Source organism: Carettochelys insculpta, chromosome 3 (assembly GCF_033958435.1).
Source record: "Carettochelys insculpta isolate YL-2023 chromosome 3, ASM3395843v1, whole genome shotgun sequence".
Taxonomy (NCBI): domain Eukaryota; kingdom Metazoa; phylum Chordata; order Testudines; family Carettochelyidae; genus Carettochelys; species Carettochelys insculpta.
The window spans coordinates 73229270-73251786 of NC_134139.1; the positions used below are offsets into that span (position 1 = coordinate 73229270).

A 22517-nucleotide genomic window follows, 5' to 3' on the forward strand; every position below is an offset into this window, starting at 1 on the left:
ATACAAATGTGAACCACAGAAGTTTTTCAGACTCTCATATCAGCATGACCTCCACAGCCTAGCCGCCACATTGTGTGGTGGGGCAGGGGATAGCCCCCCTGCTGATCCTGTTTCTCTTGATGGGTCCATGCTAGGGCTCTTCTTCATGGCTAGATGTGATTGCCATGCTGATCATAAAGAAATTAATTCAAAATTTGGCGTTTTCCTGCCTTTTGCACTTGTGGAGAGCATGGGAGGTGAAAGTGAGCAGAACATACACCTGTGAAGCATTATGAGATACATGTGGGACACCTCTGGAGGCCAATAATATCTATTTAAAGTAACTCTGTTTCCACTCTGGCATTAATCTGAACTTTTAAATTTGGACTTGACATTAAGCTGAGTTGCATAGTCAGCATAAGAAAATTGACCTTAGACCTCCCCCTAAAATTGCAGCAAGGACAATGACTTGTAAAACTGAGCTAACTGCGTTAAAATTGACTTTATGCTGTCATGTAGACATAGGCTTAGTAAAATCCACAATGGAATGTTCCCTTTATATTTTCCTTTATATTCTTCTCTAAACCAGCAGAGATGTTCCAAATAACAAACGTTCTTGACAAGCACTATTTGATTATATTTGACATGGTGGTTACTCTTCCTTTAACAACTCAGTGTCTTATTGACATTCACCGCACAACTAGAAATTTGGCCGTATCAAATATATAGACAGAACATCCTTCACTTCCAAGCAACACTAGAAGCTTCAAGGCCCTTCATGTGCAGCACAAAAGGAGCTCAATGAGCCTATGATTGCACAAACAGTTGCAGTGTAATAAGAGGTATTAGATGAGAAGCTGGTGTAGACTTTATTGGCTCTTTTTTGCAGCAGCCAGTATCATTTACAAGTCCTGTAATTTTTGAGCTGAGCAGCCTCTCATTTTCTAAATATACAAGAAGACACAAAAAGTCTCATCTAATAATGTTTTAAGAGGTACACATTGAATAGATTTCTGGAACAAGATTAATTATATTGTGCTTTAGGATGAAAAGTTAGAAATTTTCAATCTTCCTTTTCTTCCTCTTTTTTCGCATTTCCTTCTTTCTTTTCCTTTTTGTTTTGCAGGTATCACTTCATATTTCTAACTTCCATCAAGCACACAGAATCATAGAGGATTAGGGTTGGAAGAGATCTCAAGAGATCATCTAGTCCAACCCCTGGCTCAAAGCAGAACCAACCCTAACTAAATCATCCCAGCCATGGTTTTGTCAAGCCAGGACTTAAAAACCTCTGAAGATGGAGATTCACTACCTCCCTAAGCAACCCATTCCAGTTCTTCACCACCTTCCTAGTGAAGTAGATTTTTCCTAATATCCAACCTAGAGAACTCCCACATTGCAACTTGAAAATATTGCATCTGTCATCTGCCATCCCTGACAATCCGTGCTGACTGCTCCTGATCACTTCCTCTCTTCTAATTGATTGAAAATCAACTACTTGAAGACCTGCTCCATGACTTTTCCAGGGACTGAGGCAAGGCTGACTGGTCATTGATTTCCTACATTCTATTCCTTTCCTTTTTTAAAAAATTGGAAGAGCACATCTAACACTGAATGTAAAAATAAATAAGGAAAATACTTCAGCTTTAGAGGTTAGTGACAGCTATAGCTTTTATTACTTCCAACTACTGCATTTACTGATACCTTTCCAGAGAAAAAAATACCATTTGGCACAGATGGAATATGGTCCAGTGGTCCTGAGGCAGACCTTGAGAGAAAAAGAGCATGTTTGCAGGCAGGCTTGCAAACCGAGTGAGGAGGGCTTTAAACTAGGTTTGTTGGGGGATGGTAACACAAGCCCTGAGGTAAGTGGGGAAGGAGGAATGAACAACAACAGGTTTGAAAGGAGAAAGTAGGCCAATCAGCTAATTATCTAAGGTGTTTGTACAAAAATGCAAGAAGCCTGGGAAACAAACAGGAAGAATTAGAGGCCCTGGCGCAGTCAAAGAAGCATGAAGTAGTTAGAAAAAAGGAGACTTGGTGAGATAACTCACATAACTGGAGCTTTGTTGTGGAAGGGTATACACTGTTCAGGAAGGAAAGGAAGGGGAGAAAAGGAAGAGGAGTGGCACTGTATGTGAGAGAGCAGTATGATGGCCCAGAGCTCCAGTTTAGGGTGGGAGAAAAGCCAGTTGAGAATATTTAGGTTAAGCTTAAAGGCATAAGCAACAGAGGTGATGCTGTAGTTGGTGTCTGCTATAAACCACCAAATCAGGTGGATCAGGTAGACAAGGATTTCTTCAGACAACTAAGAGAAGCTTCCAGTTTACAGGCCCTGGTTCTTATGGGAGACTTTAACCACTCAGACATTTGTTAGGAGACTAATGCAGCGGAACACAGACTATCCTGGTTGCTGTTGGAGAATGTTGGGGACAACTTCCTGGTACAAGTGCTGAAGGAACTGACCAGGGGCCATGCACAGCTTGACCTGCTGCTCACAAACAGGGAAGAACTAGTGGGTGAAATAGAAGTGGGTGGCAACCTGGGCTGCAGCAATCATGAGATGGTAGAATTCAGTATTCTGACAAAAGGAAGAAAGGTGAGTAGTAAAATACAGGCCCTTGATTTCAGAAGAGCAGATTTCCACTCCCTGAGAGAGCTGATGGGCAGGATCTCCTGAGACGCTAATATGGAGGGGAAAGGAATTCAGGACAACTGGCAGTATTTTAAAGAAGCCTTTTTGGAGACACAAGAACAAACCATCCCAACGCACAGTAAGAAAAGCAAATATGGTAGGCGACCAACTTGACTTACCAGGGAAATCCCTTGGTGAGTTTAAATTCAAAAGAGATGTGTATAAAAAGTGGAAACGTGGACAGATGATTAAGGAGGAGTATAAATATATTGCTGGAGAATGCAAGGGAGTAATCAGGAAGGTGAAAGCACAATTGTAACTGCAGCTAGCAAGGAACATGAAGAGCAACAAGAAGGGTTTCTACATACATGTCAACAAAATCAAGATGATCAAGGAGGGTGTGGGGCAGTTACTTGATGAGCCTGCCCCAGCCTACCACAAACCTCCTGCTTTGAGTCCCCTGCAATCCACCACACACTCAAATTTCTTATAGGTACTGTTGTATTGCAACCCCTCACCTTGCCCCCCCTCACAGGGGAGTGCAATATGGCAGTACTAGTAAGAAATTATGAAGGTCATACAAGTACCTAAGGTAGACATAACTGAAGAAAATAAGCACATGAGATGGGAAGGAAGGATAGTAACATAGAGGTAGTCGTGTTAGGAAGGAAGGATTCACATTTTTACTTTAAGCTGCTATAGCACACAGTGCTGATGTTTTCTGTTTGCAGATAGTCCAATACTTGTTTGGTTTCAGGAAAAAAATGTAAAAAATGCATAAACATAATTCAAGAGCAAATCGCTTCTGAATGTGCTCATGGAGCAACTGCTAAAATTTTAGGAAAGCCCAATTAAGTCCCACCCTCTTTTCTACATCCCCCTTTAGGACCAAAAGGCTGGGCCAGCACAGGGACACAGTGCTCCTGATGATTCTAGGTACATTTCTCAAAAAGGAGACTGTTATTTCAATGGAATACTCAACAAACCAAAAATCCTCCAACAAATTGCCATTACACAATTTACAACATTATGTAATAGGTGAAATTTCCACATGTGAAAAAATCATGTGTTCCCCAAATTTTGAGGCCTCCAATTTCCCCTGCATTCTGCAATATATGAGAAATGTCAATCGTGGAAAAAAAGGAAACATCTATTTCTTCCCCCTGCAGTACTAGAGCCAGCATAATGTAAACCACTAGAGTGCTATGCTGTTCATCAGATCTTGCAGAAAATACTGTCTGTAGCCAAACCAGAGCAGGATCCAGGTCAATCCCACTTGCAATCCCTTGGCATCACTCTTTACCTTTAGCCATATAGTATGAGGTAGAAAAAAATTCCAGGGAAACAGAAGTCAGTCCTCCCAGGCAGGGATGTCCTTAGGATTTATGGGGCCCTAAGCAGTACAATTAAACTAACGCTTCTATGGCCAATGGCAGCCTGTTGGGGGAGGGATAACAATTTTTTCGAGATGTGATTTTCATCATCTTCTACAACAAAATAATGAATTGTTTTAAAGCAAATTTTAAACTTAAGTTCCCATAGACAAAGAGAATAGATTCAGAAAGTGCCGGTACATACCTGGGGTTAGCAAATGCCTGTTAAATGGCTTCATTACCACTTGAATGGCTCTTTCACAGGTTCTGCTAACAGGTTGGACAACTTTTTCACTTTTAGGCTAACTAGATTCTTTTCAGAGGAAGCAGAGCCGCAGAGCAGGGATACGAAGAGTTACATGGGTAGACATTAAGATACAGTGGTGCCCCACATTTTTGGCTGTCCTACAGAGCTGTGTATTCTGTGGATGGGTAAGAAAGGCCATGGTCTTAGGGCCACATGGACTCTCTAGCCAGCAGCAGCAAACATAAGCAACAGCTTATGCAAAAGTCCCAAGAGGATGTGGAGCACAGCCAGAATTACTCCTACCTGAAGAAGTCCCAGAACTATGCAGAATTCCCCCTATACTGGAAATACTAAGACTCAGATAGCAACTTCCCCCTGCTACACCCAGCCATGTGAGCTCAAACAAAGAAATCCCAAGGAGGAACAAGCCTACAGGGTCAAAGATGCTTAAGCAAGAAGCAGGGAATGTTCAACAGTGACATCATCAAGCCACATTTCCAGTTTTGATTCAGGACATTCCCAAATTCTGATGGGCCATTTGCTGCCTCCCTTCCAACACCACCAGCTCAGACCTACTCCACAGGTTTTCCTTTCTGCTTCCAAACTCCTTTGCCTGTTGAATGCCTTCTCTGTCCCTTCTCCCCTCCTTTGTCTTTTTATTTACATAATTCCACTTTAACAAAACCCCACCTGAAGATTTTGGAAACAAGAAAACCACCAATGTGGAAAAAGAACTGTTACTCTAACCTGCTGTTTGCAAACTATACCCTCTTCCTCCTGCGTGTGACATCTATCCCGTTCCTCAATGTTGGGTCTGTCTTATCTAAATTGGGGCAGGGACTCTCTACTACTCTAGGTTAACTGTCTAGCTCAGTTCTTGATTGGCCTTTAGACTTTGCCAAAATGCAAATAATGATATAAAAATAATGAGACCCCAACTTCAGAACTTAATTGGAAATACCTTTACATAATAACAAACAGCAAGAGCTACTTAATCATACGCTCCTGGTATATGGTTGGTTTGCTGGTTTTAGAAAAAGAAAATAAAAATCTGCCTTTTTATTCATTCAAAATTCCATAAGAACAGAGTCAAGAAACAAAATGTAAAGTTTCCACAAGAACAATAACTTGGCCACAATTCAGATCATGCATGAAATAATAATAATAAAGAAATAATCTGTACAGTTAACAAGATATATGTAGATACACATCTCATAGAACTGGAATGTCAGGAGGTCATCTAGTCTAGTCCCCTGCCCTCTTGGCAGGAACAAGAACCATCTCTTTATTTATTTGTTTGTTTGTTTGTTTGTTTTCAAATCTATTTTGCCCCAAATCTCTAAATGGCCCCTTAAGGACTGAGCTAAACACCCTCGGTTTAGCAGGTCAATTCACAAACCACTGAGCTACCCCTCACTGCAAGAAAAATAGAAACATCTGCTATGTAGCTGAGCATTGCGGAAGGAATCAATCAATGGGTATTTCCAAACCAAAAAATCTTAATTTAGCATTAACACAGTATTTTGCTTTCAGCTGTTTAATTAAAAGAAACAATTCTATGTAATTTCTCAAAAGCGGTTCAGTGCATGTCTGCTTGAGACACCAACTGGCCCCCTAATTACAATAATTTTAGAAATGCTCTTGATGTTATGAATAAATAAAACTTCAAAGTTATAATTAACAAAGAAAGAAAAAGTTCTAGTGTTACAGTTTCAAGAAAAGATACCAACCACAATGCAGGGACGATTTCAAGTTGCCTGGAATCCAAACAATGATTTAAGGCTTCTGTGGCAGACAATTACATACAATTACCCAAAAACAGGAGTCAGAAGAGTTGTGAAATTACTCCTGTTTAAAAAGATGAGAAGGGATAACCTCAAGTAATGGCGTGGGGTATTTTTTTTCAAAAGCATAAGTAAGGAAACTATTTAGCCCCAGCAAATTCTTCTTAACATTGTATTTAGATCACGCTGATGACTTCAGTTAGACAGCAGATTAAAATGTCATTTTTTGCATGCTGTCTGCACAAAAATAGAATGCGTGAAATCATGGTACTAGTCAAGTAAATAGCAAAATTCATTGACTGCACTGCAACCAGGATTTCACTCATTTTTTTCCTTCTTTATTTCCAGCTGTATATATTCATGGTGGATTCTGTACCTCAAATGCTGCTACAGGATGTTTCTGTTACCACACACTGTAGTGCTCCCTCATGATAAAGACTAAGAAAGTCAGGAAAAATCATACGTATAAGAGCAGGGGGAAATGCACATGGCAGAGGAAATTAAAAAAAAATGTTGGGTACAAAATCAGACCCCTGCCCAAACATTCGGCTAAGGAAATGGGGATAAGTTGCAGACACCAAGTAAAACAGGAGTCTAAAGTAAAACAGGGGCCACACAATGAAATGGGGTGAAATGAGAACGCAAAAATATAAAAAGCATTTAAAGTTTGTTCCTGCATCTTTTTGTCTCCAAAATGTAGAGACGGTGAAAAGAATTGTAATTTGTGGAGTAGTGGTACCCATATGACACAAGGTTCATGTTTACCAAACTTACGCCCAATATAATTGTTTCTGGAAATCAATTAAAATGGAACGAAGACACTATTAAAATTATTAACTATTAACTATTAAGAGAAACTAACTAATTTTCATTGTCCAAAATAGAAATGCAAAACTATTTCAGCATAAACAAGTAAAAGGTTAAAACTAGGTCCAAAGGTAGATTCTTTGCAAGCTGAAGACTTCAGATCATCATCTGAGGAATTCAGCCAGAGGTTGTGGGTCTATTACAGAAGTGGGTGGGTGATGTTCTATGGTCTGCAAACTGCAAGAGGTCAGACTATTTAATCATGATGATCCCTTCAGCCTTAACAGCTATGAGTCTATATCAGATATTAAAATTTGTTCACATTGTAATACTCTAAGGAATTATCTTTAACACAGAGATGAAAAAATGTGTTTTTTAAAAAGTATGATGTTTAATAGGACACAGTGGTTAAAAAGGATATTAAAGGAAAGTGTTTTATTCCAAAGCAATATTCTCTGCAAGTTTTAAGAGAAAATAATACATCAAAGTGAGTTTGGTTAAGTTCTCTGTTGTTTTTCTTGGGAATAGACTGCTGGTAGCTATGATGACATCTTCAGCCTACTTTTATAAATGAGATCATCTGTATAATAATAGTTGTAGTATTTCTTTCCTTCAGCAGTAGTTGCTTTCCTTCAGTTAATTTCATATCAGTGATGTATTATCCCTTTCGTGGAAACTACCAAGCCTTGCTGTATCTTAATATATAATGAGGTTTTTTAAACATAGATTTCTTTGAACAATAAATCACTGACATCCAGGTCCCATTAAGACTATGTTCTGAAAGGTTCTGAGCTACTCTTACAAGATGCTGAGCTCTTTTTAACTCTGATACAGGGTGTTCACCACCACCATTAGTATAATTAGTAATAACTACTCTTTTCTGCTTACCTCTGGATTCGTTTCACCAATAGGGAAAAGCCAACCTTGCCTCATTTGTGTGTGATCATCTCAGGTTAAAAACTGAACTTTAAATATATGCCCAATCTGCAGGCCTCTATGTGCGCTACTCAGAGGGAACTTCACTTATCACCCTGGATGTGAAGGACACTTACTTTGTTCCTGTCTATCACTCTCTAACTAGAGAGGATAGATTTCTGTCCTACTCATGCCCCCCCTCCCAACTGCCTCATGTATTCACTTGATTCACACAGTTCCTTCCCTTTTCCCCCGCTACAGTATCCTACAGAGGACGTTCTTCTTATCTTCCACACCACATTCTCTGCATCCTTTTCCATCTGACTTCCACGTTCCTTTGATTCTTCATACTATCCTAACACATGCCTTCTCCCTGGCTGCCCCCAGTCTCTCATTCTTCCACATTCTCTTGTGTCTTGTCTGGTCCTCATATGTCAAGCCTTACTTCCACCACATTAGAAACAACCAAATTTGGCAGCCAACCACTTCAGTCACATTGATCTTTAATGAAATGGAGCTGGCATTTTGGTTAAGGATAAAACTTCACAGTAGGAGGAAGAAATGTTAGGATTCTCATGAATGCATCTGATGAAGTGAGTCTGTGCTCACGAAAGCTCATGCTCAAAACTTTTCTGTTAGTCTATAAGGTGCCACAGGACGCTTTGTTGCTGAAGACAAATTAGTGTATTATATGACACAAAATAAAATCTTGAGAATTGGCAGTGCTGATGTTCCAAGGCTTAATGAGTCTTTTAAAAATATGTTATTATACTTCATTAAATGGTGCTAAATAATTGGAAATTAGTATTATTAATACACATGGGTCAATGGTCTTGTCCCCAGTATTTGAGTAGTATTAGGAAGAGCTGGCTGATGGATTCACTGATTAACGAATGTTGATTTTCAATAAGTCTTGAAACACAAGGGAAATTCCAGAAGCCTGAATGAAAGGTAATGCTGGGCCAATATTTATAAAGGATAAAGGAGATAACCTGGGTAATTATTGGCCTGTCAGCAACCACAGGCAAAATAACGGAGCAGCTGATACGGGACTTAATTAACAAAAAAATTAAAGGATGTTTATGGAAAACAGATCTATCAAACTAACTTGATATCTTTTCTTTATGAGATTACAGTTTGGTTCATAAAGGTAGTATTGCTGATGTAGCAGATTTCTGCTGGACTTTTGAGTTGGTCCTATGGGATGCTTTGATCAGAAACTAAAACTGTAAATGAACATGGCACAAATCAAATGGGCTAAAGACTGACAGGTCTGAAAATGTGATTATAAAGAGGGAAGCTTCACAACAGGTTTATTTCTTGTGGTGTCCCACAGGGATCATTCCTTGGCCTTATGCTAAAGACCTAGATTTAAAAAAAAAAAATTAAAAAAGCCATCACTGATAAAAAGAACATGATCCACACTGGGGGAGTGGTATATAATGAAGAGGACTGACAGCAATCTGGATCATTTGATAAATTGGGCTCAAGCAAACTATGCATTTTAATATGGCTAAATATCAGTATATAGCTATATCCAGAATCAAAGAACATAGGCTATACTTACAAGATGAAAGAGCCTACTCCAGTGAAGAAATGACTTTGCAAAAGATTTGAGGGTCACAATGGATAACCAGTTTGTTGCTATAGCCAAAAAAGTAGATGTTTTACTAAAATACATGTTCTAGGAATTATTTCAAAAAAGTTTTATGGCATGTGTTATGCAGACGATCAGACTAGATGATCACAAAGGTGTCTTCTTGCCTTGAAAATGATAAACAATCTCAATATTCACTTTTTTAAAAAAAATATGATACACACCACAGTATTGTTTGTCATCAGGGTAAGTTACTATGAGACAGAGTCCAGAAAATAGTTTCAAATTAATTTCAAAGACACCTTTAACTTCCATTATCCCACAACACCTTTTTGCTTACTAATATGGCACCCTGCCAAAGTCACACCATCCGTCCCTAGCCACGGAAATGAATACAGAATCTAAGCTTTTTATTAAAAAAACATTAAAAGCCTGGCTCTTCACTCTATATATGTTTTATACCAGTGTAACTTCTGAGAATAGGCAATAATGTATTTCGTGAAGAAAACCTTCTGAATATGAATGGAGTATAAACAATACAGTGATGTCTGGTTTAGTATACAGACAGGCAACTGTGAAAGCTGCACATTGCCTCTCATCCTCCTGTGGTGTTAACTACGATGCATAGTGATGGAAATGTAATGGGGAAAGGGGGCAAGGGACTGCCAACTCTCCTTAACCAGACAGACCCGATGACTTTTGAGCAATGGCATCTGGCAACCCTAGGAAGAAGCAAGGAAAGGAGGGAGGCTCATGTGCAATGTTGGGGCATGGAACAAGGGGAGGCATGGGTGGTGGAAAGTGGTGCAAGCACAGGCCAGAGGACCAGGGGGAAGCCACACAGGCAGCCAGCCACTGGAGATAAGCAGTGGTTTCCCTTTCAAAATGCCACTTCTCTCCAGCCACCAGCTGCACAGCTGCGCCTGGTCTTCCTGAGTCCTCTGGTTTGCGATCATGTTGCTCACCACTGCCTGGTGAGCATGGGCTGGGTGCAGCCTGAGATGGGAAGGTATTGGGCTGGGCACTGCCAGACTCCTGGGAAGAGCCCTGGGGTGGGGAAGCCAGGGAATGGGGTTGGGTGCTGCCAGAGCCCACATACAGCACTTAGCTAAATCATGCAGAATGAAATTTGGAACAATTTGGTGTCTCAAATTTTGTGGTGCCCCACGTAGCTGTGTGCTCTGCTTCTGGGTAGGGAAGGCCCTGCTTCTGTTGGTAATCAAACTCGTCAGACTGGAAAATGTACATTCCTTTGTCTACAGCAGACTTGATTATTCATTGCCTTCAAAACACATTTTAAGAACTTATTTCTGGCAGTACTCTTGTCAGGTCAAGTCACAGGGTCTATGAAAAATTATATTGTTGCTTCTAAAACACCATAACACTATCAGCCAAACTAAAGTATCACAAACAACTTTTTCCAGCCTTTCCTCCTGCAACCAGTTGTTAATTACTATATGGGTTAATTATATATAAGTTCAACAGGAACCTGCTTAAAACTGCTCCCTCATTTGGATGTATTCAGGCAGACTAGTCTGATTCCCTCCTGTGAATACATTATTAAGGCTAGTGGCAGGATGCCGCTGTGAGAGCACCTAATTAGACCTGTCCCGCCAGCTCCAATCAGGCAGAATAAATTGAAGCGGGTGAAGGAGCTTGTTGCCTGCTTGCAGATTTCCAACACCTGCTAGCCAGAGCCAAGATTATAAAGGCTGGGCAGGAGGGGCAGTCAAGTGGAGAGCTGGAAGCCTCTTTGCTGGAGAATGATGCTGCTTGTGAAAGGGAAAAAGCTTGTAGGGTTTGTAAATAGCTGGATGCTGGTGGTGACAAAACCGTGAAGGAATAAAGAACACAGGTTTGAATACTGCACTGAGGTCTTTCCAGATTCAGCAGGCACTGAAGCAGAGAGTCTGGCACTACACCCTATTACAAGTCTATTAAAGCCTTATGAACAGTTTTTGCACCTTGCAAAGATCCTATTCCCAAAAACTGTAACGTATGTTACTGCATTTTTTTCTAAATTGCTGAATATTGTCACAACACTTTAATGAGCTCACAGAATTCCTTCCCTTTTCCACACATTTACCTTTCACCAATCGACACACATTTTTAAATAGTTCTAAACAATTTTTAATAAGGGACATATATCACTACAAACAATACAACCAACTTCCAATGATATTACATTGAAAGAGTGTAAAGGGTTGAGGGAGTGTCATATGATGCATAAAATATTTGTATCACCATTGCTTTTAGAAATATTTAAAAACCTACCTACCTATAGATGAGGTGAAATAAATTTAACATGCAATCAAACACACAAAACACAAAAATAAATTATTAAAAAGCTTCCTAATACAGAAATGGCCATACTTAAAAGATTTATTCATTCCAGACATTTGATGTCAAGCAACAAATCCAAGAGAGCTGGTATTTTAGGACTATCTAATCTTTTGCCTATTTGAGAAAAATGTTTACAAGCAAAAACGTCTTTTTATTCACTGAGCAAACTTGATTCAGAAATGGGTGAGTAAGAATGGATACGGGACCCGCAGTGCAATTTGTATGCTTTCATTTTGCAAGGTAGAACTGACCTTTGAAGACTTACTGAAACAAAATGCAATTATGGCTTTATGACTAAAGCCTGCCTTCAGAGCATTCCAAAAATTACCAGCACAAATGATACAGAACAAACATACCCTCAAATATATCCCATCTTTAGTACATACATTATGTAAAAAAAATCCTATATAAGTCTAATGTCAGTATCAGATAAATTAGTTGAAACTATAGTAAAGAATAAAATTGTCGGACACATATCTGAGCATAATTTGTTGGGAGAAAGTCAACATGGTTTCTCTAGAAGGAAATCATGCCTTACTAATCTACTAGAGTTCTTTGAGTTGGTCAATAAGAAAGTGAACAGGAAAGATTCGGCGGATATTGTGTACTTAGATTTTCAGAAAGCCTTTGACAAGATCCCTCACTGAAGGCTCTTAAGTCAAGTGAGTTGTCATAGTACAAGAGGCAAGTCCTGTCATGGACTTATAGCTGATTAAAAAAAATAAGAAACAGGATAGAAATATATGGTAAATTTTCAGAATGGAGAGTGGTAACTAGTCATGTCCCCCAAGGGTCTGTACTGGGACCAATCCTATTTAACCTATTTATAGAGCACATGACCTATGAGGAGATGCTAAGGGATTTTTTGCAGAAGAGAAGAGCGAGGGCAATTTGATAGCAACCTTTATCTGGAGAAAGGGGTAAACAGTGAGGTGGCAAAATCTGTGGACAATACTAACCAATTCAAGATAGTTAAGAACAATGCAGACTTTCGAGACCTTCAAAAAGATCTCACAAAACTAAGTGATTAGATAACAAAATGGCAAATGAAGTTTAATGTTGATAAATGCAAAAAAGTAATGTACATCGCAAAAAAAAATCCCAAATATACATACAAAATGATGGGGACTAATTTAGCTATAAGCACTCAAGAGAGAGATCTGAGAATCACTGGTGATAGTTCTCTGAAAACATCTACTCCAGGTGCAGCAGCAGTGAAAAAGCAAATAGAATGTTAGGAATCTTTAAAAAATTAAAAGAGAATATGATAGAATATCTTATTGCTTCTGTATAAATCCCTGCTATGCCCACATGAGTACAGAAGTGGCCACCTTTTCTCAAAAAGATATATTGGCATTGGCAAATCATGGAGGTGATCCTCAAGAAATCCATTTTGAAGTAGTTGGAAGAGGGGAAAGTGATCAAGAGTAGTCAACATGGATTCACCAAGAGCATGTCATGCCTGACCAATCTGATGAGCTTCTATGATGAGGTATCTGGCTCTGTGGACATGGGGAAGTCAATGGATGCGATATACCTTGACTTTAGCAAAGCTTTTGATACTGTCTCCCACAACATTCTTGCCTAGAAGTTAAGGAAGTATAGATTGAATAAATGGACTGTAAGGTAGATAGAAAGCTGGCTAGATGGTCGGGCCCAGCAGGTAGAGGTCAATGGCTCAATGTCTGGTCAACAGTCAGTTTTCAAATGGAGTGCCCCAAGGATCAGCCCTTGGGCCAGTATTGTTCAACATCTTTATTATTTGCACCCTCAGCAAATTTACAGCTAATACTAAGCTAGAGGGACAGATAGGTATATTGAAGGGCACAGAGAGGGTCCAGAGTGAACTAGATAACTTGGAGGATTGGGACAAAAGTAATCTGATGAGCTTCAACAAGGACAAGTGCAGAGTCCTGCATTTTGGACAGAAGAATCCCAAGCATTGTTACAGGCTGGGGATCAACTGGCTAAGTAGCAGTGCAGCCGAAAAAGACATGGGGATTACAGCGGATAAGAGTCTGGATATGAGTCAACAGTGTGCTCTTGTAGACAAGAAGGCTAAAGGCATATTGAGGTGCACTAAGAGGAGCGTTCCCAGCAGATCTAGAGGAAGTTATTATACCCCCTACTCGGCACTGGTGAGGCCACATCTGGAGTATTGCATCCAGTTCTGTGTCCCCCAGTATAGAAAGGATATGGACGCACTGGGGTAGGTTCAGTGGAGGGCAACAAAAATGATTATGGAGCTGGAGCACATGACCTATCCAGAGAGGCTGAGGGATTTGGGCTTACTTTGCAGAAGAGAAGAGTAAGGGGTGATCTGATAGGAGCCTTCAACTTCCTGAAGAGAAGACAGGATGGAGAGAGGCTGTTCTCTGCAGTGATGGATGGCAGAACAGGGAGCAATGGTCACAAGTTACTGAGGGGGTGGTGTCAGTTGGATATTAGGAAAAAAGTCTTTCACCAGGAGAACAGTGAAGCACTGGAATGCATTGCCTAGACAGGGGGTGGAGTCTCCATCGCTAGAGGTTTTTAAGTCTGGCTTGACAAAGTGCTGGCTGGGATGATTTAGTTAGGGTTGCTCCTGCTTTAGGCAGGAGGCTGGACTTGCTCACCTCCTGAGGACCCTTCCAGCCCCAGGATTCTATGATTGGAAAAGGTTCAGAAAAGGGCAACAAAAATGGAGGTTTAGAATGGGTGCCATATGAAGAAGGATTAACAAGGTAGGACTTCTCAGTTTAGAAAAGAGGAGACTAAGAGGGCCATGATAGAGGTCTATAAAATCATGACAGGTATGGAAAAAGTGAATAAGGAAAAGTTATTTACTTATTCCTATATCATAAGAGCTAGGGGCCACCAAATGAAATTAATGGGTAGCAGGTTTAAAACTAACAAAAGGAAGTTTTTCTTCATGCAGCTCACTGTAGGCTGATGGAATCCTTTGCCAGAGCATGTTGTGAAGAACTGGACTTTAACATGGTTCAAAAAAGCACCAGATAAATTCATGGAGGTTAGGTCCATCAATGGCTATCAGCCAGGATGGGTAGAAACAGTGTCTCTAGCCTCTGTTTGTCAGAGGCTGCAAATGGATGACAGGAGAAGGATACTCGATTACCTGTTGTTCTCTCCCTCTGAGGCATCTAGCATTGGCCACTGTCAGGAGACAGGATACTGGGCTAGATGGACCTTTTGTCTGACCCAGTATGGCAATTCTTACTTTCTTATAAGGCAACGATACACAGAAGTGACTTGAGCTGCAAGTGGTTCTTTCATTTGTCTCCTATGGCTCTTTGCAATACATGATATTACAACACTAATTTAATAATTCACCAGTTTAAGTTACTAACCAAATCATGATGCTTTTGCTATGCTGTTAACCAAATGTAAAATAATAATACTAGGTCAGTCATTGTGCTGTGAAAATTAGAGAAAGAGAAAATGAAACAATGAATTCACATTATTGTGGCTGTTCTGCTAATGTTGATAGCAAACATGACTCCGGAACCACTGAAGTTTCAGCATAACTGATCTAGGGAGATGCAATACATGAGAAAAAGGGGCAGGGCAAATAACTGAATCCTTTAATATCACCTCCCATTAAAACTGTCCAGATCTTTCTAGGTGTTGCCTTGTCAGTAGCCACATGGCACATGTTGGATATAATGCATGCTTATAGTTCTAATAACTGAAATTAGGCACCACAGACATCTCCCACAGATGAGGGCATCCTTCCGTCAGACTCAGCAGGGGGATGGAGGGGAAAGTACTAATCTGATATAAAATATAAAAAGATTTAATGCAGTAACTAAATTTACAAATATTTCAAGCAGAGAAAAATAGAAAACACATTGATGGGTCTCCTAATTCCAGAATGCTAAAATTTGCAACCTTAAACTTCTTTTAATGTAGGGGTGATTATGTTACAGAGTAAGGTTGAGAATAAATTTTATTTTCTTTTGTAGAGACACAGCCCTATCTGCATCTCTGTGTTTTATTAGAACCTCACTAAATCAGTGCTTAATGCTGCAATCTTATCTGTTACCTCACTTCAGTGAAAGGAAGCTTTGTAGAAGTAACATAAAAATGTGGACAGAAAATATTCAAGGTCCTCCCCCCTACATTTCATTCTATTCACATTAGCACTTCCTGGGGGAAGGCAGTTATAGCAGCAATAAATGCCAAATGATATTTATGGGATTGATGTTCTTGGATTAAGCTCACTTCCAACAGAGTTTATTACTTTTGCAACTGCAAAGAAAGTAAGGTTAATGAAACCGAAAGAGGGAAATCAAGAAGAGGCTGTAAGTTTCTAATAAGAGTTGATCTCAATGAGATCTCTCCTTAGGATGAGTGATAGATGCATCATTCTAATATACTGAAATATTGTCACATCAGCAACAGTCAAAATTTATTCAATAAAGCTCGCTACTCATCTATGTGCTTTAGGCTTCAAGACCTACCTTCGCTGTTCTTCTCCATGTTCCCCAGAAGGGACAGTCAGGCATTCATCCATGTGACCGTGCAATAACCTCAGCACATCACCTCCTATCAGATATCCTTGAATAAAAAGAAAATGAGAAATTCTTGTATATGTGTCTGAGCTGAACCACAGGAAAACATGTTCAAATGCTCATTGAAGACTCATTTTCTCTCTGACCTCCAATTTTTCCATGAATTCATGCCATGGGTGGATATAGAGATCTGGGACCTGAGGATCTACTTTCACCATCTTTGGGTGCACACACCTGTCAGCAAGCATGCATAAGTGTACATGGAACACAGCACATGTGAAACTGAAGATAGCCATCAGAAATAAACCTTGAATAACTGCACTTAAATCTCAGTAAATAAAAACATCAGGAAATTAAAATATTTTCTTTCCTCCATATTTTTGTACACATGGTACTAAAAACTAACTGAATATTATAATAGCTTCACAATACCTTCCTTTAACAGTATGGGCTGAGAAGAGAGAAGAGGACAGAGATTCAGTCAATTTCCACTTCATCTTAATGAGATTTTATTAGCCTGACAAAGTAAGCAAGTGTTGCTAACATGTAATAAATTTAGTGTCTAACCCTGAATTTCCCCTTGCTAATGTGGGTTTATATGAAGATCCACATCTGTACATGATTTGAGGGCTTAATTCTCTTGGTTTTACTATAGCATCAAAAGTGAAAATGAAATTATTATGGGCATTTTACTGGCATAAAAATATTCATATAAGATATTTTGTCCTTGGATAGAAACAGATCTAGCCACATTAGCAAGCTTATCCTGTTTTTATCTCTCTGCGTGCATTAGTAGTGCCTGCTCTTTCATGAGAGTAGGAACAGGATTTAGGTGCATACATCTATGGTGCAGCACAGATCCTAGTCCTCTGTGCATGGCAATGCTCCAAGAAGCTGTAGTAGCCTCTACAAAGAGGCTCTACTCCCCCTATGTGCCAGAGGTGTGCGAGAATTCCTCACCTTCTCCTGCATGGATCTTCCCAATGTACTGCTGAGACCCTCCACCTAGGTGATGGGGACTTATTTTGCCCCTTTTCAAACCACTTCAATATGTATTTGATACTCTCACATATTCATAGCCCATTTGTTTTTCTCTAAGGTTTATTCAGAGGGCAGCTGAACAGGAAGTTGCAGGTGATGACAACATTTTCCTTATCAGGAAAACTATTGGGTTTTTTCTACTTTTTAAATATACAGAAGGAGGGAACATTCCACCCTCCTCATACTCAAAAATAGTTCATCTTGATCTATTTTTGCAAAACCTTTTGAAAGGACATATAACTTTTGGTACAGAACAAGCCTTGAAAAAAAAAGTCATTCTCAAAAAGTACTCATTTCAGACTGTTCTGAACGTGAAAAAATAGGGTACTAGAAGGGGAACAGTTATGTAACATAACAAGAATGTTATACATAATATAGTCATATTGCAAGGCAACTACAGTGTACAGAATTTCAAGCATAAATGTTAAAAAGTAGCACATTCATGTATATTTGAAATCTAAGTGTAGACAAAAAATCCTTTCAACTCTATATGCTCTCAAGCAAATTCTATACTTATATTTAAGATTCAATATTGGATTAGAATTTGGCTTTCTTCTCTTTTTTTTAATATGCACTATTACAAATTTATTTGGTGAGTTTTCAAAAGGGATTTTTTTGTTCACTTCAGTGTCATTATCAGCTACATTTTATTTTTGTAATATGGATCCATACTGGGTTAAAACAGCTATGGTGGTCAGACTTGTGTCCATCTTCAAAACGGCGAAGCGTGGCACAAAACAACTCTTTCATAACTCTCACTATGCAATTTACAGTAAGCACAGTCTTGTCTGACTTGTATTAAAGATCCATTTCCATATTTTTTGCTGATTCCTTAACATAGGTTTGTGAAAAATCATGCAACCAAGTTCTACCTTGTGACAAATAAATTTAAGTTGACTACAAATTCCTATTGCATGTTATGGGCTTATGATTTGTAAATGTTTTACTTAAATAAAAGAAAGACATTTCATATGACTGAAATGTTTCAGATAGCTGAACCAAACAAATGTCTGTTTCTACAAACTAACGTGAAACAAAGGGATAAACTTATTACTATATTTTTTATACAACTGGAAATTTTTTATACAAAATAGAGGTACTCTATAGTTACATAAAGCTAGAACTAATAACTTGGCAGTTTTCACACAAAGATGTCATAGCATTTTTAGACATTAATTAATCTGTCACCCTGCATTCTAGGATAACAATTATCCATATTTTGATCATAGATAAAATAAGGAACAGAGACTAAAGTAATTTCTCCAAGGTCATGCACAAAATCAGTGCATTAACTTCAAGATCATCCTTCCTTCACAAAGGCCACAGACTTAATTACAGTAGTTATTGCTGGCTTTGCTGTAATGAAGTCTTCACTGCTAATATTAATTGCACCTGACATTACCCAGATAATCACATATGCAAGGGAAAATGGTGTTCCCAAAATTAAGCCAATTAGCTAAACACCTAAACTTATAAAAGAGGCAAAAATGAAAAGGATTGATTTGAGTTTCAACCAAACGCTCTGATACAAAAATAGAAAACTAACACTTTTCACGCTATCTTCTATGGGTATGAACACGTCATCTGTCACTACTTTTCAGTCATGCTAGACTATGCACCGATAATTGCCTAACAGTTCAATGTAGCAGACACCATTTTATTTAAGCTCTGAATGTGTAAAATGACTCTGTTACCTTCCCAGAATAAGGAAAATGAAGAGAATAGGTGTTAAATGACAGTGTTAATCAAACCAGAACAAAGCCAACAGCAATACCTTCCAGAATAATCTGTAACTACAAGCTGTCAATTAACGAAAAATAAAAATAACAATAAAAAAAGCTGGTGGATGTTAATTTATTGCCTTAAAAACAACACACACACACCCAGCAGAGAGTAAGCCGTGCTAGTCTATACACTATCAAAACAAAAAGCAGTCAAGTAGCACTTTAAAGACTAGCAAAATAGTTTATTAGGTGAGCTTTCGCAGGACAGACCCACTTCTTCAGACCATAGCCAGACCAGAACAGACTCAATATTTAAGACACAGAGAACCAAAAACAGTAAGCAAGGAGGACAAATCAGAAAAAGATAATCAAGGTGAGCAAATCAGAGAGTGGAGGGGAAGATCAAGAATTAGATTGAGCCAAGTATGCAGACGAGCCCCTATAGTGACTCAGAAAGCTCCCATCACGATTTAAACCATGTGTTAATATGCCGAATTTGAATATAAAAGTCAGCTCGTCCACTTCTCTCTCTAAAACAGTGCGATAATTTATTTTCAGTAACACACATACCTTGAGGTCATTGACAGAATGCCCCATTCCATTAAATGTTGACTAACTGGTTTGTGGATCTGGAGTGTTTTGATGTCTGTTTTGTGCCCGTTGACCCTTTGTCTAAGGGAGTTAGAAGTCTGTCCAATATACAAAGCATCTGGGCATTGTTGGCACATGATGGCATATATGATGTTAGTAGAGGAGCATGAGAAAGTGCCCATGATTCTGTGAGTAACCTGGTTAGGTCCAGTGATGGTATTTCCAGAGAAGATATGTGGACAAAGCTGGCAGCGGGCTTTGTTGCAGGGAAAGGTTCCAGGACTGGTGTTCCTGGGGTATAGACTGTGGCTGTTAGTAAGGATCCTCATGAGGTTGGGAGGTTGTCTGTAGGAGAGAACAGGCATGTCACCCAGGGCCTTCTGGAGTGTAGCATCCTGATTAAGGATAGGTTGTAGGTCTTTAATAATTCGTTGCAGTGATTTGAGTTGTGGGCTGTAGGTGATGACCAGTGGTGTTCTGTTCTTGGCTTTTTTGGGCCGATCTTGGAGTAGCTGGTCTCTGGGTATGCGTCTGGCCCTGTTGATTTGTTTTTCTACTTCTGCTGATGGGTAATTCAGATTTATGAATATTTGGTAAAGTTCTTGTAGTTTTTGGTCTCTGTCAGTTGGATCAGAGCAAATGCGATTGCACCTAAGAGCTTGACTGTAAACAATGGATCTAGTCACGTGTGCAGGATGGAAACTAGAAGGGTGTAGATAAGTATAGCGATCAGTAGGTTTTCGGCTTTCTGAGTCACTATAGGGGCTCGTCTGCATACTTGGCTCAATCTAATTCTTGATCTTCCCCCCCACCCCTCCACTCTCTGATTTGCTCACCTTGATTATCTTTTTCTGATTTGTCCTCCTTGCTTACTGTTTTTGGTTCTCTGTGTCTTAAATATTGAGTCTGTTCTGGTCTGGCTATGGTCTGAAGAAGTGGGTCTGTCCCACGAAAGCTCACCTAATAAACTATTTTGCTAGTCTTTAAAGTGCTACTTGACTGCTTTTTGTTTTGACACCCAGCAGAGTGGGAAAGCAAGGATGTCTGTGAGTTAGATAAAAGGACTGTCAGTACAGTATTTATAAAAGTAAATCACAATAATTTTACTTTCTACAGAACTAGGAACTATTGAATTTTCTTTTCTGCCACAGAGTTCTGATATGTCAGAGAGGGTTGAAATTCTGGTATCCTTTACCCAATGCACTTCAAAGTTGAATCAAAATTCCCTCTAGACTCTAAATATAATAGCCACACTCTACAACCTAACACAGTTCTGGCTATTCCCCACCTATGGCCCATCCTAGTCCCATTCTTCTCTCAGAAGCAGTCCTACTCTTCATGCCCAGCAAGTCCTAGGCCCACCCTTCAAAACAGATGCAAGGAATGAACCCTGATTCTCTGAATCTATAAGCATGAACATCTACTGCCTAAGTCAAAGAACAAGACCCTGAGTTGGAAAGCAATAGCAAACTCATAATCCTCTACATGTGATTTAATAACCATTAGAAATGGACAAATAGTCTCTCTGTGTTAATGTGGACCATTCACATACATAGAAATTGTTTTGTAACTTACCTATAGGCATCAGTATCAGTTCTTCCTTTAGATATTGTAACTTTTAAGACTGACATGGGAGAGTAATTTTAAATTTGGATTGTAAAGCTTTCTAGCTTTTATTTTCAATATTAATATGACTTTAGGATAAAAATATTTACTTCATTTTTCTTTCATTCCTTAGACATAAGTGTGTAGAAAATCATTACTATACTTTTTGGCACAATTTCCATTCTTTGTGTTTTAGGATTACCATATTGGACCTTTCAAAAAGAGAGGACAACTCTGATGGTCAATATATCTGTAGCAGTATCTATCAGCTCATGTTGTATTAATGTTCTGTACATATGATAACACGCTGTATTCATACAACATGGTACATACTGATACAGATGCACTCCCTTCTCAGGGATATGCTTTTTTTTTTTTGATAGCCCTAGTTTTTTCAAACATGTATTTTACCTCCATTTGTTTGATGAACTGTTTATGCAAGAAAAACCCCGTTGTTATTGTACACTAATCACCGGCAGATCTGTGGGAAAAGCATATTTAATTCACAGTCCAGGGGACTCTGATAACTGAAGCCAAGTTAATCTTACCTTGGGCTACTTCACTTCCTGAACTAATTGGGGCTACGCTCCATAGTGTTTGTTGGAAGGCTGCATCAACATGTAAGCTGCCATTGCCATATGACAGATGCTAAACAAAGGAGAGAAACAAGATATTTATTTCAGATTTTAAAAATTCACATTAAAGTTTAATAAAATCACACAGAAACATTCAGTCAGTCTTAGCACTCCATAGACTTTCATAGGAAGGGAGTTATAGATGAAATATATTCTACCACAAGAATGCATGGACAGTAAATTGTCTCATCTCACCCAAAATTCTTATATAATCCAATTCTGATTCATTAATTTCATCTGTATATATGAAGCCTATGAATACATATCCAAGTCCTCAGTTCACAACATATAAGCATCTGCTCCTGTCCAAGAACAGGAGGGTCAAGCAAGACTCAAGCGAATCTGTCTGCAGATCCTGAAGAACAGACATTAGCAATTACCACAAACGAAACAGTGAAAGTCAAGGAAGCTACATCCTATAAATGGCTGTTACAAGAGAGGTCCAATGAGGGGAGAATTACAACAATCTTGGCAAGAGATTATAAAGATATGAGTGTCCAAAGCAGAATCCATATTAGTAAGAAAAAGATAGAGAGTACACATATGGCATAAAATTAGGCCACCATAACTAAAAATAAGAAGAAAACACCCTGGATGGGAAGGATTCATTTAATCAAAATGGAAATCTGCCTCTGACTTTTACATATCTTTTATATCACTTACCTTTTGATATGTCCAAAATGCAAATCGGACCTCCCAGATCACCTCCTAGTTAGGCTACGTTTTTTTC

General features: G+C 39.0%; 1 protein-coding gene across 12 annotated transcripts in view; it reads right to left on the minus strand.

Moving 5' to 3' along the window:
* Window positions 1–22517, minus strand: part of RYR2 (ryanodine receptor 2) — a 975983-nt gene that overhangs the window by 628935 nt on the left and 324531 nt on the right. For all 12 annotated transcript variants that reach the window (XM_074990102.1, XM_074990110.1, XM_074990109.1 and 9 more), the window contains 2 exons: window positions 21701–21800; window positions 16141–16237 (listed from right to left, as the gene is read on the minus strand). In XM_074990102.1, the coding sequence (XP_074846203.1) occupies window positions 16141–16237; window positions 21701–21800 (197 nt within the window). The remainder of the gene's footprint in view (window positions 1–16140; window positions 16238–21700; window positions 21801–22517) is intronic.